General features: G+C 40.7%; 1 protein-coding gene across 5 annotated transcripts in view; it reads left to right on the forward strand.

The window, feature by feature from the left end:
* The window catches only part of PARD3 (par-3 family cell polarity regulator), a 592893-nt gene that overhangs the window by 298505 nt on the left and 279213 nt on the right, over positions 1–15175 (forward strand). For all 5 annotated transcript variants that reach the window (XM_044425071.1, XM_044425073.1, XM_044425074.1 and 2 more), the window contains one exon: positions 3986–4069. In XM_044425071.1, the coding sequence (XP_044281006.1) occupies positions 3986–4069 (84 nt within the window). The remainder of the gene's footprint in view (positions 1–3985; positions 4070–15175) is intronic.

Raw genomic sequence — 15175 nt, forward strand, 5'->3', positions numbered from 1 at the left:
TTCAAAAGCTTCTATCTTGGCATATGCCAAATATATTTCTAAGCATGTTAAACAAAGGGCTGAATAACATTGGTGTTGATAATTTTTTGGAAACTAATTCTCCAAGGCAGCCTTTCCCAAACTGGTACACTTCAAAAAGTGTTGCACAGTGTGGTGTTGTTGTTGCTGTTGCTGCTGTCGCTGTCATTATGTGTTGTCAAGTCATCTCCAACTTATGCCAACCCTAGGTACACAAGCTCTTCAGAATGCCCCATTCATGGTAGCCTTTATCAGCTCTTGTAAATTCAAAGTGCTGGCTCCCCTTATGGAATCCATCCATTTCATCCCATGTTTGGTCACCTTCTTCTTCTTCTTCCGACTTCAACTTTCCCTAGCATAATTGTCTTCTCCATGGGGTTTTGCCATTCATGAAGTTCCCAAAGTATGACAGCTTCAGTTTTATCATTTGCACAATGACCACCATTATTTGAGTCACCATATCCAAAGGCCAACTGACCAGGGCTGATGGAAGCTGTAGTCCATCTGGAGAGCAGTGAAAGGACTAAGCTGGCCCAAGGCATTAGAATGCCTGGATAAATTTCAACCATTGCTCACCAGATTTGTTTCTTTTGTTTTTGCTTTTTTGAAAAATGAACATAGGCCAAAAGAAAGGCAACATGTGAAGAAAACCTTATTACTGATTCAGTGTCTGTGATGCATAAGGTAGATTGCTAAGGATTCCTTATTCAGAGAGCCAGTGTTTTTATAGAATGAATCTGTTCTAAGAAATACAGTGCTAACTTTGGACTACACCATTTTTTAACACTGCAAATTGGATAATTTGAGCTATGCAGAGAGAGAGAGAAAGACAGAAACAGGATCACTGAAGAGGTAATGTGAAATCAATCTGTCTGTTCTCTAGAATTTTCCTGCTGTTCTGCTTCCACTTGCAATGTCTACAGTATGCTGGTGCAGCTGTAGTATCAAATATGTAAGCCAAGACTTGTCTAATGGTGTAGCGCATGCTTTCCTTGCAAAAACAAAAGAAAAAAGCTGGTCCAGTCACCCTTTTATGAAAGTAGGCTTAGGAAAGACTTCTCTCTTGAATCCTAGACGTGCCCGCCCCCCCCCCCCATAGGAAGTAGACTCTTCCAACAGGTGATGCTAGCGCTACCTCAGCCTTCCCCAGTCTTGTGCAGTCACTGAGCAGTGGCACTTAAAGGAAGAGGGATGGGATGTTGAGGCACCACCGGAATACATTGCACATTGGTGGTGCTGGTCTCCTTCCCTCCCCACCCTCTGGAATACACCCTGTGCCCTTCCTTGAGGTTGCACCTACAACATCAGAGAATTACATTGTTGTTGTTGTTGTTGTTGTTGTTGTATGCTGCCCCATAGCCCATAGGACTCTCTGGGTGGCTTACAATAGAACAAGAAAAATACATATTCCATACAAATCTAATAATACAATCAAGCAATACAATAAGGCAATACACTCTTTATCTGTAAGCAAGGCAAAATCAAAATGAAGCTTGGTACAATAATATAATGCATAGTATCATAATAATACCAGCAATACCTAATATATGTGCATAATACTATATAATATATGATATCAGCAATAATAAGATACAGGTATAATTCACCCCCACACAAAACCCTATTACCCATTAATTGTTGCTAGTTGTGAAATCGCATCCGACCATTTGCGACCCCATGGGCAACATTCCTCCAGGCCTTCCTGTCCTCCACCATCCCTGGGAGTCCACTTAAGCTCATGCCGACTGCTTCAGTGACTCCATCTAGCCACCTCATCCTCTGCTATCCCCTTCTTCTTTTGCCATCAGTTGTTTCCAGCATCAGGCTGTTCTCCAGGGAGTCCTTCCTTCTCATTACATTTAGCTAAAGATACACACCCACACAGCCCTGCTTCAACATTTCCCCTACACCAAGATGCAGCAGGTTAGCCCAGGTAGCCCACAAGAAAGAGGGCCTGGTCTCCGAGGCCCCACCCAAAATGTGTACCCAGTGCAGCATGGCTCCCTGCCCATGTCCAGCGTCTCTTGGCATGTGTCTCCCCTTCCCCGCCTCTTTGATAGCACCTATATTTCTTTCACAAATGGTGACACCAGCCGAGCTCAAGCTGGAAAACATAGTGGGGAGGGCACAGCTGCCCCCCATGATGGTCTGCAGCAGCTATGGCGGAAGCAGCAGGCAGGCCTGAAGTAGGTCTTTTGGGGCGTGCTGTGAAGGTGAGGAGAGCACTCCAGTTGCCAATCCCTAACTGCAACGTTCTTGCAGTTCGAAAGCATGCTAATGCCAGTAGATGAAAAGGTACCACTTCGGTGGGCAGGCAACAGCGTTCCGTGCACTTCGGTGTTCAGTCATGCTGGCCGCATGACCACGGAGACTGTCTGCGGACAAACGCTGGCTCCCTCGGCTAGGAAACGGAGATGAGCACCGCCCCCTAGAGTCAGGCATGACTGGACGTAATGTCAAGGGGAAACCTTTACCTTTACCTTTACCTAACTATAACATTAGACTTCTTTTTGGACCTGGGAGTTGGAAATCTGAACTATCCTTTGCTATCCAGAGGCCAAAAGATCACTCTCTTACACTCTTGGAATGTTTGTTGCAAACCAAAGGTCAATTACAATTATAATAATAAACAAGTTTATTTTCTCAGTAAAATTCCTAAATCGGTAATCTAACAAGAACTGTTTCCCTGTTCTGGGGAATCCATATTTATTAACTTGGCTCCTCTTTTCTAAGTAACTGACTTCATCATGACTGACAATGCCTTCCCAAATAACACAGAAGTCTATAATCCCTGAAGAGTTGATCCATGAAATCAGTTTTTTTCCCATGTTTCAGAGTATTTAACTTTGAATATAAGTTATTCATCACTTATAAGCGATGAATATAAGACTTTGTACAGCACATAGAATGACATTACTGTGCATGTTTAAGAATTAAATAATGCAGCCATCTAATGAGAATAAATAAGTATCTCAAAAGGAGGCTGAAATTAATCTGAACAATTGGACAATACAAGAAAATGGATTTGAAAAATTTATGATGTTCCAATACAGCTTATTTAAAAAAAAAAAAACAAAATAGTGTAAAAGTATACTTAACAAAAACCCTTTTCCTCAAAATTTTGGTTTTATTTGGGCCAACAATTCTAAACTAAAGTTTGAAACTGGTTTGCGAACTACAGTCTGTGCTAATTGGATTATTACATCGTTTCAACAAACCACTGTTAGGGGCGTTTACTCTGCCTAAAAGGCTGGCTGAACCATGGAGATAGAACTGAACTTGCGAAGCCAAGTCCTGAGCAGAAGGAAGGAAAGGAGAAGACAAGTACAGTATATGTTTGGAAGCTCAAACCACAGTTTGGGTCCTTGGCTGTGCCTAGTAGATTGTTTTCTATAATGTTAGGATATTATGTTTGTGCTTTCCCAATGAAAGACTGATGCAATGCTGTTGAATTAATTTGTAATTTTCTGAAGTCCTTTTATTACAAAGTTTGAGCATATGCTGAGAACATACCATGTGATTAACTAGCCTATAAGCAGTTCATATGTATTTCATTGTCAATTAATTTACAATAATACATCAGATGAGGAACTGAACTTTTCCCCCATATTTGACAATTTATTTTAACATCATGCTTCACTCCCTGCCCATTCGAACACCATCCTCAACTCTCTTCTGTTACTGTTGCACTTAATGCAATTCATTTAATGGATTAGGGTTACCCAAAACATTAGTTTGTGTTTCGTTTGATTTATTAAAGAATTATTTTTATGATGGATCTCCTTTCATGCCATCAGATTAATAGTGAGGTCTGTAACACTCAATTTTGCTTTCATCGCCACCAGTTCTCAAATAACTTTGTGTGGGGTATGTGTGTGCATATGTGTGTGTGTTCGCGCACGCACACGCATGTGGTCCTTTTTGGTTCATTTATGTTCACATTCCCTCATTCATCATTGTCTCACAGTGATATGGTAAAGCTTGTCGAAGTCTCCAATGACGGTGGACCTTTGGGAATCCATGTAGTGCCTTTCAGTGCCCGAGGCGGAAGGTAATGTATTGTGTAGGTTTTTAATTTAATCATAGCCGTCTTCTGCTTTTATCTCATGAGTAACTAGCTTTTGTGGGGTGGGGTAGTGGTGGGAGCTAGGATGTCTATTTGAAATAAAGCATGATTCTTTCAGCAGAAAGTCTTGCTGACTCAAAAACATAAGGAAACCTGTCTATGAGTATAACCGCGCCGGTCAAGGTGAGGATGACAAATCCCGGTTCTTAATTTATAACAGAAATTATATTCTGTCCTAATGCGAGGCTGAATTGAAAGGACATGAATTATTTCCATCAGAGTCTCATAAAAGTTTCCTCTTGCCTTTTACCTTGGTCTAATATTAGAAATGTACTTCACGCAGTATTTATCCCCGACTGCTTAGGCCGTAATTTACCCTGCTGGCAGCATCCAAAACCACAAAGACACATTTCTGGGTGTATTTTTGTGCTCATACTTGAAAGGAATAAAATTTATAGTCACCGTGGTGTTAAATAAAATTGGTGACGTGAAATACAGCATCACTTTTGATTTGCTGCTGAGCTTGAGTGTGTCTAGTATTGCATTACACACACAAAAATAAGTATCTAAGAGGTCCAAGCAGTGAGGTGAAATGAGTAGTATAGAGAGAATGGTCATTTGCTGATCTCTGTTGATAAACAGAACACTCAGAATCATGATTCTCACTTTGTGGAGGTGGAATTTTAGTATCTAGGTTCTTTGAGTGAATGCACTTGGAAAATTAAATGACCTATAAAGATTCTGAGCCACAATTTAAAGGTTTGTGGTATGAAGGAAAATACTTGGCACTTCCACAAAGTTGTAAGTAAGACTTGAAGGGGTTTGGGGAAGGGAAAGAGATTACCTTTATCTTAGAAGTGTAATTGCATCCATATTTTCTACTTGTTGGTGAGAAAGGACCAAACATGCATTGTATAAATGTAATCTAGGATTATATATTGAAGAGATATTATGTTTTGACAAGTCTACCTATCCATCAACAATTTCACTTTAAATTGATTAAAAGCAAATGTCACTACATATCAAATATATCTTATCAGGTGTTTTTCATACTTGATAAATAGGGGAGTTTTCCTGCCCAGAATGATGAATGCAGTGTAAAATATCATTCATTCTTCGTATTATTTTAAACTTAATCACTGAATAGGTACAGTGACATGTGGTACTCCAATAAAACAAATAATCTTCTTATAGCAGCACTCTCTGAAGACCTGGAAGGTAAGAATAAGTGGTACCATAAGCCTGTCATTAGACTTTTGTGAATGATCTAGTATTCATTCAGCTACGTTTTCAGGTATGTAGCCATATGACGGCCCCTGCCCCCAAAAGGCAATATACCATGATGCATTATGTTTTTATGTTCCTTAACAGAAACAATAAATAAGCGTTCGGTTAAAGTGCTGTATTTCTTCATTAAAATGGCCCATACTGAGTATTCTGAAGCTGCAAAAACAGTTTTGGTAGCTTTGTGTGTGGCATAGGCAAACTGGAGAAATGAAAGCTTTTTGTGAGAGAGTGCATTTTTCTTGTACATCGAGTATCCTATAAACTGAGTATTAATGACAACGATTCACAGGGGAGACCCAGTCACCTGTCTCTTGTGAAATTTGAAGTAGCTAGGAGGTAGGAAAGAGGAAGGATTTCTTGGGTTTAGGGAACTGGGTTACAAGGGCATGTGCCACAGCTTTTTGTTGTTACCTACCGTCAAGTCATGTCCAACTTGCAGTGACCTTATGAACCAGTGTCCTTCAAAATGTCCTTTCCATGGCAGCCCTGCTCAGCTCTTCCAAGTTGTCAGCGTGAGAAGGAGAGCTGCTTTGGGTGCTCATTCTCAAGGACTGCTGGCTGGGTTTCAGAAGAAGCAGAACTGGGATGTGTAGCCAATCAAAGAGGAGTTGGGGAAGATGGGCCATGCTGAGACACTGAGATGAGGGAAGCAGACATGCTTCTCTCAAGGCCAGACTCCTCAGGTGGGCAGGCAGTTCCTGGGATAAGCAGTGGAAAGGAGCTCTGAGAACGAGTGTTTCTCGATTGCAGACTGGGCAGCCTCCATGATGAGGCATCAGCAGAAGGGGTGGCCCAATTAAATGATCGGTGGACAGAGTGGAGGCATGCCTGGCTTCAGAAAGCTCTTCCTCAAGGGATGAGTCCCAGGCATGTTCATAAGGAAAGATCCCAGAGACGAATACTAGATTGGCTTCAACAAACTGCCCTATGCATGCTCAGAGATTTGTTCTGGGTGATTTGTGCTTTTGGGTCAGTAAAAAATGCTTTGCAAAGAAATCGTCTGTGGCTTTTAAATGCTTGAATCAAGAAACCTCAGCTCACAACAAAGGTTGTGGCTTCCTTTATGGAAAAGATCCATCTCATATTTGTTCTTCCTTTTCTTCTTCTGCCTTCAACTTTCTCCAGGGAGTCTTGTCTTCTCACAATGTGTCCAAATTATGACAGCCTCAGTTTTGTCACATTTGCTTCTTGGGAAAGCTCTGACTTGGTTTGATCATGGACCCTGTTGATCTTTGTGCCACGGCAAACCACCACTATCCTGATTTCGGTCCAATTTTCCATGGAATTTTGATTTTGGGAATAGCTAAATACCAACTGATGGAGATCAGCTTTTAACTTAAAAATAATTCCACTAAGAGCAACAACTGTGTTTTCCCAGCAAACTTGCAGGCTTTTTTAAACAAGGGAACAAAATTAAGTTAGAAACAAACAATGGTAGACTTGCCGGGAAGAAACCAATTACACAAACTGTACCAGACCAAAAAGTAAGGGGGAAAACCAGCAATCGAAAAGAATAAAAATGGGCTCATTTTTAAGGATTTCATTCAAACTTAAACATGGCTTCTTGGAAGTAACCATTAGTATCCATGGAATTGATATTTGGTCAATGGTATATAAGAAAGCAGCCTTAATGCAACATATTTTGCCAGCTAAAGTTCTCTGGCTCAGGAGCCTAAAATGTAAGGCAGCTCATGCTCGTGTAATGTAAGTATCAGTGTACTAGGAACTTTTTGATCCTAATTGATTTTGGGCCTCAGTGGGACCAAACTGCATATTTTGTTAATAACGTATGTTATAGTTGTCCCTCTAGAGAAAAAGTCCTTCTAGCAAAACAGCAGGACAGGCAATTGGGGAGGCAAAATCTGCTTCAGCTGGATGTCCAAAGACGTCTGTGTTTGGGGGCTCACAGTCATCCCAGCAGGATTGCTCCCCTAATATTTCATTATCTCTCTCTCCTGTCCAGTATCCACAGCTCTGTGAGTGACTTGCAAAGAATCTTTCTCAGTCATGGTGTCCTCATTTGGATCCATACCTTTCCTGTGCTTACTTGAGATAAATGAAATACGGAGTTTTGAACATAACTTGTAGATTTCCTCTTAGTGTCATTGCTTACTATTTTACCTTGTTGGAAAGTAAGGGCAGTGTAGGGAACCTTTCTGCTCTTCATGATGTTGTAAATAAAAGATGAAGAGAAACAGCTTAGCACAGAAAATGTGATTTCTTCTTCAGGTTCCAATGAGCAGTGTTCCTAAGGTGGTCTTTTACTAAAAATAAGGCACCACATGCAAAAGCGGTCTTCATTTCAGTCACGGGCACAGCATCTTTGCAGTGCTGTGGAGGAAGATAAGCTGGAGCTTTGTTCGTGTGCTTGGCCTTGACTCGTGGAGTGAATTGCCTGTAGAGTTTCTGCCATTTTTCCTGTGAGACTATTGTCAGTGGAGAGTATGTTTGCACATAATGTCACTATAAGAGCTACATAAATCAGGTCATGACACTGTGCAAAGAAAAAAAAACCCTATTAATCCTTTCATTCAAAGAGGACTTTATAATCTCTTCAAAGAGCATACATTCAGATTGGCCCAAGCACCCTTCTCTATAGCCCTTTACCGGCATTACTGCTGAGATCAGACATGTCATTTGGATATTCATTTTTGATGCTTGTTTAATTCCTTCCAGAAAAATTGTATAGAATTGTGAAGAGGGAGGAAAGTAGGGACAGGTGACCCATTAGTTTTTCAAGAAGGTGGGGTACTTTGTGTATTATCCTCATAATGGTTGGCGATCACACCAAAACTGTTAAAACATTATATTTGTCTCAGACAAGACCAAGGTATCCAGAGTGAAGGACATTTGTCATGTACTCCATCAATCTTTTACTTCTCTGGGCTTGATACTGAAAAACAAAGCAGGCTGCTAAGTAAGTGGCTGCTGGCAGTATTCAAAACTGTTTACCAAGAGCAAAGAGCAGTTTGAGCATTGCTGGGATACTCTGGAAAATTGGAAGTACAGTTCTGCTACTGGCATGCCCCTTGATAAGTTTGTGTGTTGAGGTCAATTACTGCTCTTAAATAAATATAATGACTAATACTAATAAGAATTAATGTATGCAACATTATATATTGGATGAACACTTTTACTCTGTAGAAGCTTAAAGTAATCCCTATGTTTTCAGTAATGGGTTTAGTATATCTTTTTAGTAGACCATGTATATCTGTACCTATCTTCTGGCAGAATTGTTTTCTTTCACTCTGTAATCTTTGTCAAGGCATCCTTGTCTGTGGGACTTCAAATTCTATCTTTTCTTCCCTAATACTATGGTCCTTATATGGTACCCAAATGACATAGAGTCATGCTCGCCTTGAGATAAGCATCTGAAATGCAATGTGGGGTCAGGGACGCAGTGCTGTTTCCCCTCTACTCTCCACTTAGATCTGGAAAGGGAATGGGGACTGTGTATGTTTCAGAAACAAGCTTTTCCTTTTTCTCCAGCATGAAGCAGAAGCAGGGGTGGGCCAAAACTTGGTTTGGCTCTGGGCATCCCTCAGATAAGCCTGTGCGCCACTGTATTCCCTCCACCCATTTAGACCAGAAAAATGGAGCCGTGCAGAATTGTCTGTCCAGTTGGAACTGCTGGCAGCTGCACAGCTACAAGCTCATATTTCTCTACCTTTTCCTTTCAAGTTGAAACTGGAGAGAAAGAGCAGAATGGGTGGTTTTTGAAGAGGCATGTTTTGTACTTATATGCAGATGGCCAGAACAAATCTTAAGCTTTGTTCCAGCTATGGAAATGGAGTGGAACACCGCTTCCCCTTCTTCAGCTCCAGATTACAAAGGAAGCCTTGGTCTCTTATCAAACCTGATAGACATTGATTGAGTAGTTACTAGGGCAAGCATGATGTTTGAGCCTTAATCCCAGTGCTGTACATGGTGAAATGCTTGTCTTCTCTTATAGGTTCTCAAATCACCCCCCTGTGGTGCTCATTTATCATGAATCCTTGTCTTGTCATGACCTGTCATGACTTGTCAGGAAATCATATGGCAAGCAATGGTTTCTGTGTATGATAAAACCCTCAAAAGATTAACATGATTGTTCCCAGTATAGTTTCTGCTCCAAAGTGTGGATATAAAACAAAGTATAATTCATCTTTGCAGTATATTTCCAATATCAAAAGTGTTAATCAGGCCATACCATATTTAGCATTGGTCTCAAAACTTGTTTATTTACACGCAGAACTTCTTTTTGTTGGCGCTGCAGATTTTGTTTCCTGCTTATTTTACATGTTTTTTGTAGGGGGGAAATAGGAGAAACATTTTGTGGAACGTTGTTTACAAATAATAAAAAGCTAGACGATAGATCTTTCAGCTGGTGGTGAACAGGATAAAGTACAAGTACCAGCTGGATCTCCCAAATGGAAAGGATTGACAGTGGAAGTCCCAGCACAGGGAAGACTCTGTATCATGCCTGCTTTGTTCTGATCAGACTAAAAGCAGGTGTGCAGAACAAAGCCTCTCTGGATGGCTTGTGAGAACCACAACTTTTTGGATGGATCTATGCCATTAGGAGATTTAAATGTTGTTCTTGGAATACCTTGGGCAAGAAAGCAAACCAGCAGCCAGTGCACTGCTGCTAAGAGTAGAGCGATACAGTCACCCCATGCTTCTGTGAACAAAACTGCAGCTGAACATAAATCTCTGCAAATTCCCTTCACATTTAAAATGACTCAGTTTTTAGTCCAAACGATAACTAAGCAAAGCTAATAATTTGATGTGCAAAATACAGGCTTAGTGGAGGAAAGCAAGAAGCTACGGAAATACTGCATATCCATTTCCAAGTGCGTAGGATATATTTATCATTCCTACTTATGCACCTGATTTAATCTTTCTACTTCCCTTTCCCTGTTATTACTGGAGCATTCCTGAACATATTTCATATTTTTGCAGGCCAATGAAATGCTTCTGGTTCAAGCCACCAGAATACAAGCATATATTCTTCACTTTAGGTAGGTTAGCTGAGATAATGTCCTAAAAGATGATATTTAGCTAGATAAAACTTGAATATCTACAGAACAGCTTGTTGTAAAGGCCTGGCTATATGGCCAAGCAAAAGTGGGAGAAAAAATATGGAAGAGAGAAATTGTGACCATGGATTTAATCAGCCTTTCCTTGCCCAGGATGATGATCAAGATAGAGAAACACAGAGAAGCAGTTTTCAAATTCAAGCACATCATCAGCCTGCTTGCTCTCTAATCAACCTCCCCACAAATTGGAGCGCCTGCATTGCCCTTGCACTTGCCACAGGCCTCTAGTCATCCCTTCAGAGTTGTCATAATATTGGCTGAAAGGAATTTTCACATGAAGTGATTCTAGCAGGCCTTGACCTTTCATTCCCCACACACTAGTACCTGAACTAATAATTGCTCCTAAGCTTTTTTTACAGTTTCAAAGAAAATGTTTCATTTCCTTATGCATTTTCAATAATGTCCCACTATGGTTTCTTCAGCTGGAGTAAACAGGTATGGGCGCTTCGTGGCCATCTATGAAAGTAATCGTTGGCAGCAATCGTTGGGGCACAGTAGTTCCCCTTGAAATGCAGAGTGTTTTTCCTTACTGTTTTGTCAAGTCGGCTGTGAAGGGGTGCCCCTTCCCTTCAGTGTCCTTCCCAAAGACCAGTGTATATCATGAGTCCTCAGTCAAAAGAGGCTAGCCTTCCACCCACGTTACGCTCAACTCAGAATGCTCCTCTTCAGCCTTAGTTCATGGCGACGGATAGTGGATTTGAGGATGCAGGCTGAAGGCCAAGGGAAATGCCATCTCTTGCCCCTGCCCATCACACAGAGTACTGCATGGAGAAGACTTGCTCATAGATGCTAAGAAAAAAGAAGAATGGACTGATGCAAATAATGGCTCAGAATTGGTTAATGAGCTCAAATTTGTTTGCTGCTCTAATCTCGCTAGGCCGTGGGATAACAATTTTATTTGCCTGTAAAGGCCAGTTCAGATGTTAAGGTTACTACACAGAGAAGGCCCTGAGATGGCCCCTCAGAGGGGTTACAACTTCTCTGTGCTGGCGACCCCATAAAGTGACTCAGTGGAGTGCAGAGCTCTGTGTGTGCATGAGAGAGAGAAGGAGGAACATTTGAATCAGTTCTACTCTAGGTTTGAGTCTATTGGTTAGAGGAGCTTAAAGATAAGCCAGAAATTGTGGGGTGGGGCGGGAGTATTTATTTATTTCATTTTTATACCACCCAATAGCCAAGCCTCTCCAGGTGGTTAACCAGAGTTAAAGTTCAGCAAAAGACATGCACACACTGACAAAAAGTAATTTAAAACAACAAAACCAAAATAGAGATAGGAATTGCTATTGCAATAACAATGAATACCTAGATTATTAGAAAAGGGATAAGACATTGCACGGCTGAAACTCACCCGGGGCAATGGACCCAGAACATAACATGCATGGCCTATTCCAGTCTGGCTTAAAAAAAAAAAGATCCAGGTCGTATTGTGGGAGACATGAAAGAAGAAGGAGCCTGACTTTGGGAGCAGAAAGGGACTCAAACAGTTATGCCCATCAGGGTACAAAATCTTAGAAGGATTCTGCATTCTGCTGCAAAGCATACTTAATTGGTCAAAAGTGTAAAATAATCATTGAGCTCTTATGGAGAAAAGAAAACAACCACAATGCTGAGCTGTATAGAAGAGAAGCAAATGTCGTTTTGTGAGTGGCTTATAGAAATCAATTCATACAGCTGTTTTGACAGTTTTTGCTGGGATGGCAGTGATGGTCAGGCCTCCCACTGTTGGCAGTCATCCAGACCTCAAGATATTCTGGGGTTCCCTGTCTATTTTTGGGAAAGCCGGAAATGTTGTAATATGTATAGGCATATATTTTATAGAGCTTTTCTTCCTCTGTGAGGATAGCACTCCTACCAACACATTTTTGTGCACGGCTAGTGTAGCCAGCATTGCTGGATTGTGGCTTTTATTAAGGTACTGAAATGCTTTATAAAGTACAGCTTTTCATAGTGCGAATAAAATACTTTGGGAGTTCTGAATGAAGAGTGGAGTTGAGCTTATGGCAGGATAAATTATCATAAACTGGGGAAAGGGGATGAAATCTAAGAAGCTCTGTTTTCTTAGGAAAGTTGTCATAGGATCATTAATTATCCTGACATCCTAGGAATTTCATTCTGGCAGATTGACACACCATAGCCTTATGGGTGGCTCGTTAAGGGATTTTGGCTGGAGCATAATCAAGAGGCTCTTTTTGATTCTGGAATGGCACATAGTATATATCTAATCACAGAGTACTCAAAAAACCCTAAAATGAATACTGAGGGGGGATATTTTGACTCATGCAAATAGACTTGAGAAGCATAATCAGATAACCCCTCACTAAAAGTGAAGCTGCCAAGCAGGCAGACTTGAAATTCAGTTGCTGGTCTAATATTATTTCAGCTGATCTGAGTGTACAAATAATTTTATTCATTCGGCTGAAAAACAGCTCCATCAGGATAACAGTTCACATACACAAGAAATTGTTATGGATTTTACTCTTTCTGTCATGCTTCCAATTCCTGTCATAGGGTTTTATTTTTATATCCAGTATGTGCAAAAGCAGCTTTCAAAATCCAAAGCTCATAGATCTTTTAGAAATTGCTCTTTCAATTTTATCTCAGTGTGGCTTTACCCTTTTGCCTTGTAGGACTACCTTTTTTCCTTCTCTTTGTGTTGTATCAGCCATGAACTCATTGTGAGAGTTAGCAATCTCATAACTGTAAATGGTGTAGAAATGTTCAGCTTTTAATGTGACTCAAGCCATTTAGGGCTTCTCAACATTTTATTGAAGGTTAATGTTCTGGTCCAAGGCGTTTTGTTTGTTTTGCAGTTACCAATTGGTTTTGTTTTGTTTTAAAAATAGCCAGGGGTACAGCTTTTTTATATGTTAAAGAAGCAAAGCAACTGGGCTGGCCACAGCCCTCTTAGCTTGGAAGATTCTTAGGTTTCCTATGGCAGATAGGAGGGCCATCCTACTGAGGGGGCAGTGGGAAGGGAGCGGAGCTGCTGGTGTCCCCCTCTCCCAGCCCCACCACATGGTACCCCAAATCCTGTCTCTGAAGTCACTCTTGCAGCCTTGAAGAGACAGTCTGCAAGGCTGCAAAATATCCTGTGGCCACCTAGATGCTGTCCAGCGGCCATAGGATGGCACTGTCAGTCAGGAGGAAAACCTTAGTATATAACTGTGGCACTTTTTGTAATTTATCAATTAATTCTATTCATTTCTACCTTGTACACTCATTCCAGCAAAGGTCCTAAAGCATCTGTTTCTACTAGCCATATGCTGTTAGCATTTTTAAAAGCATTCGTACCCCACCTTTCCTGACAGCTAAAGTCAGTTCATAATGTACTTTCAAAATTGTATAAGGGCCGAACCCAGTGTCTGGTTAGACAGAAAATGGGCATACAGCTTCCAATATGCTCCAGCCAGCAATGTTGCCCAACCATATATAGGATTGCTAAGTAATACACATGCACAAACACAAGACTGTAACTACAGCATCAAAATAGAAGCTCAACCTAAAACACCCGGTGACTCCTGGGGCTCGGCATGCAGAGAGCTGCCTGCCCTGAGTTATTATGCACTCAACTGGCACAAACAAACCCATGTTGATAAATTTAGTTACTCTGTTTTATAAAACTGAAAATTCTCTTATTCAATCACTTCCTATACTTAGGCTTTAAAGACATGTAACTACCAAGAGTGTAGCGTCAACTACAGCACATTTTTCAAACTAACAGCCTTCTAAATAAGAACTCATCATCATTCCTTTTTGTCTTCTCTTCATTCTCCCCATGGAACTTTTGAAATTATACTTAATATGAAATAAGACACTACTCAAGAGCTTGGAATTGTGAAAGACAGAAAATTGCATTCATGAATGATAGGGAACAGAAATATAAGAACAGAAATATGATATATAAATAAGATATATCTAAATTAAAAGATGTAGATGTTATAATTGTAAGCAACAGTTGCAGTTGGCATAAACTGCAGATGCTTAGACCATTTTTAATTTGGTCATTCAGCATTACTCTCAGGAAAAAAATGTGTTTCCTCATTTCATGGACTGCATCAAAATCCTGAGAGGAATATGTTGTCGTTTGAAATTATTTCTGTTTTAAAAAAATGACCGGGTTTTACTCCGACATTGAACTTCCATGTTAAACTGTCCAAAATAAGTATCGACATGTAATATGCCATACTGTGCCTACGTTCAGTGCAAAACTGTGTGTTGATTCATTAGAAGAGTTCACACACATTCTCCCTTAAGAAAATAAGAAACAACCAGCTTCATCGGGGGAAAAATCCCTCAGTTTAGTTGAGTTGAACATCTAGTGTGGAACCAATACTAAGCTGCCTAAGGCAGTTGCCTCAAGCAGCTGATTTGTTTTCTTATGAAAGGGTAGCAAATTATTATTTAATGTATTGCTTACTGTTGCATTTTTACTACAAGGGAAGGTGCTTGTGAGTTTTTCTGTCTAAGATGCCAAAACAGCTGGTCTGGTATACCATGCGCCCTGGTGGGATGGTGTGCGTGCTGACAGCAGGGTGTGATGGCAGCAGCGTGACTTTCTGCCATGTCTCAGACAGTGAATGTCCAAGCAACACTACAGTGTCACTCAAGGTTGAGTACAGGCCAAGTGTGGACTGTCATCGAACCATCAATCTGTGGGTTGCTGCTGAATTATGCGTTGTTGTTGTGTGAACCCAGCTGTGCATACAAACCATGGATTCAGTATTGA

The sequence above is a fragment of the Varanus komodoensis genome, unplaced genomic scaffold (assembly GCF_004798865.1).
Source record: "Varanus komodoensis strain SLA01 unplaced genomic scaffold, ASM479886v1 scaffold15, whole genome shotgun sequence".
NCBI lineage: Eukaryota > Metazoa > Chordata > Lepidosauria > Squamata > Varanidae > Varanus > Varanus komodoensis.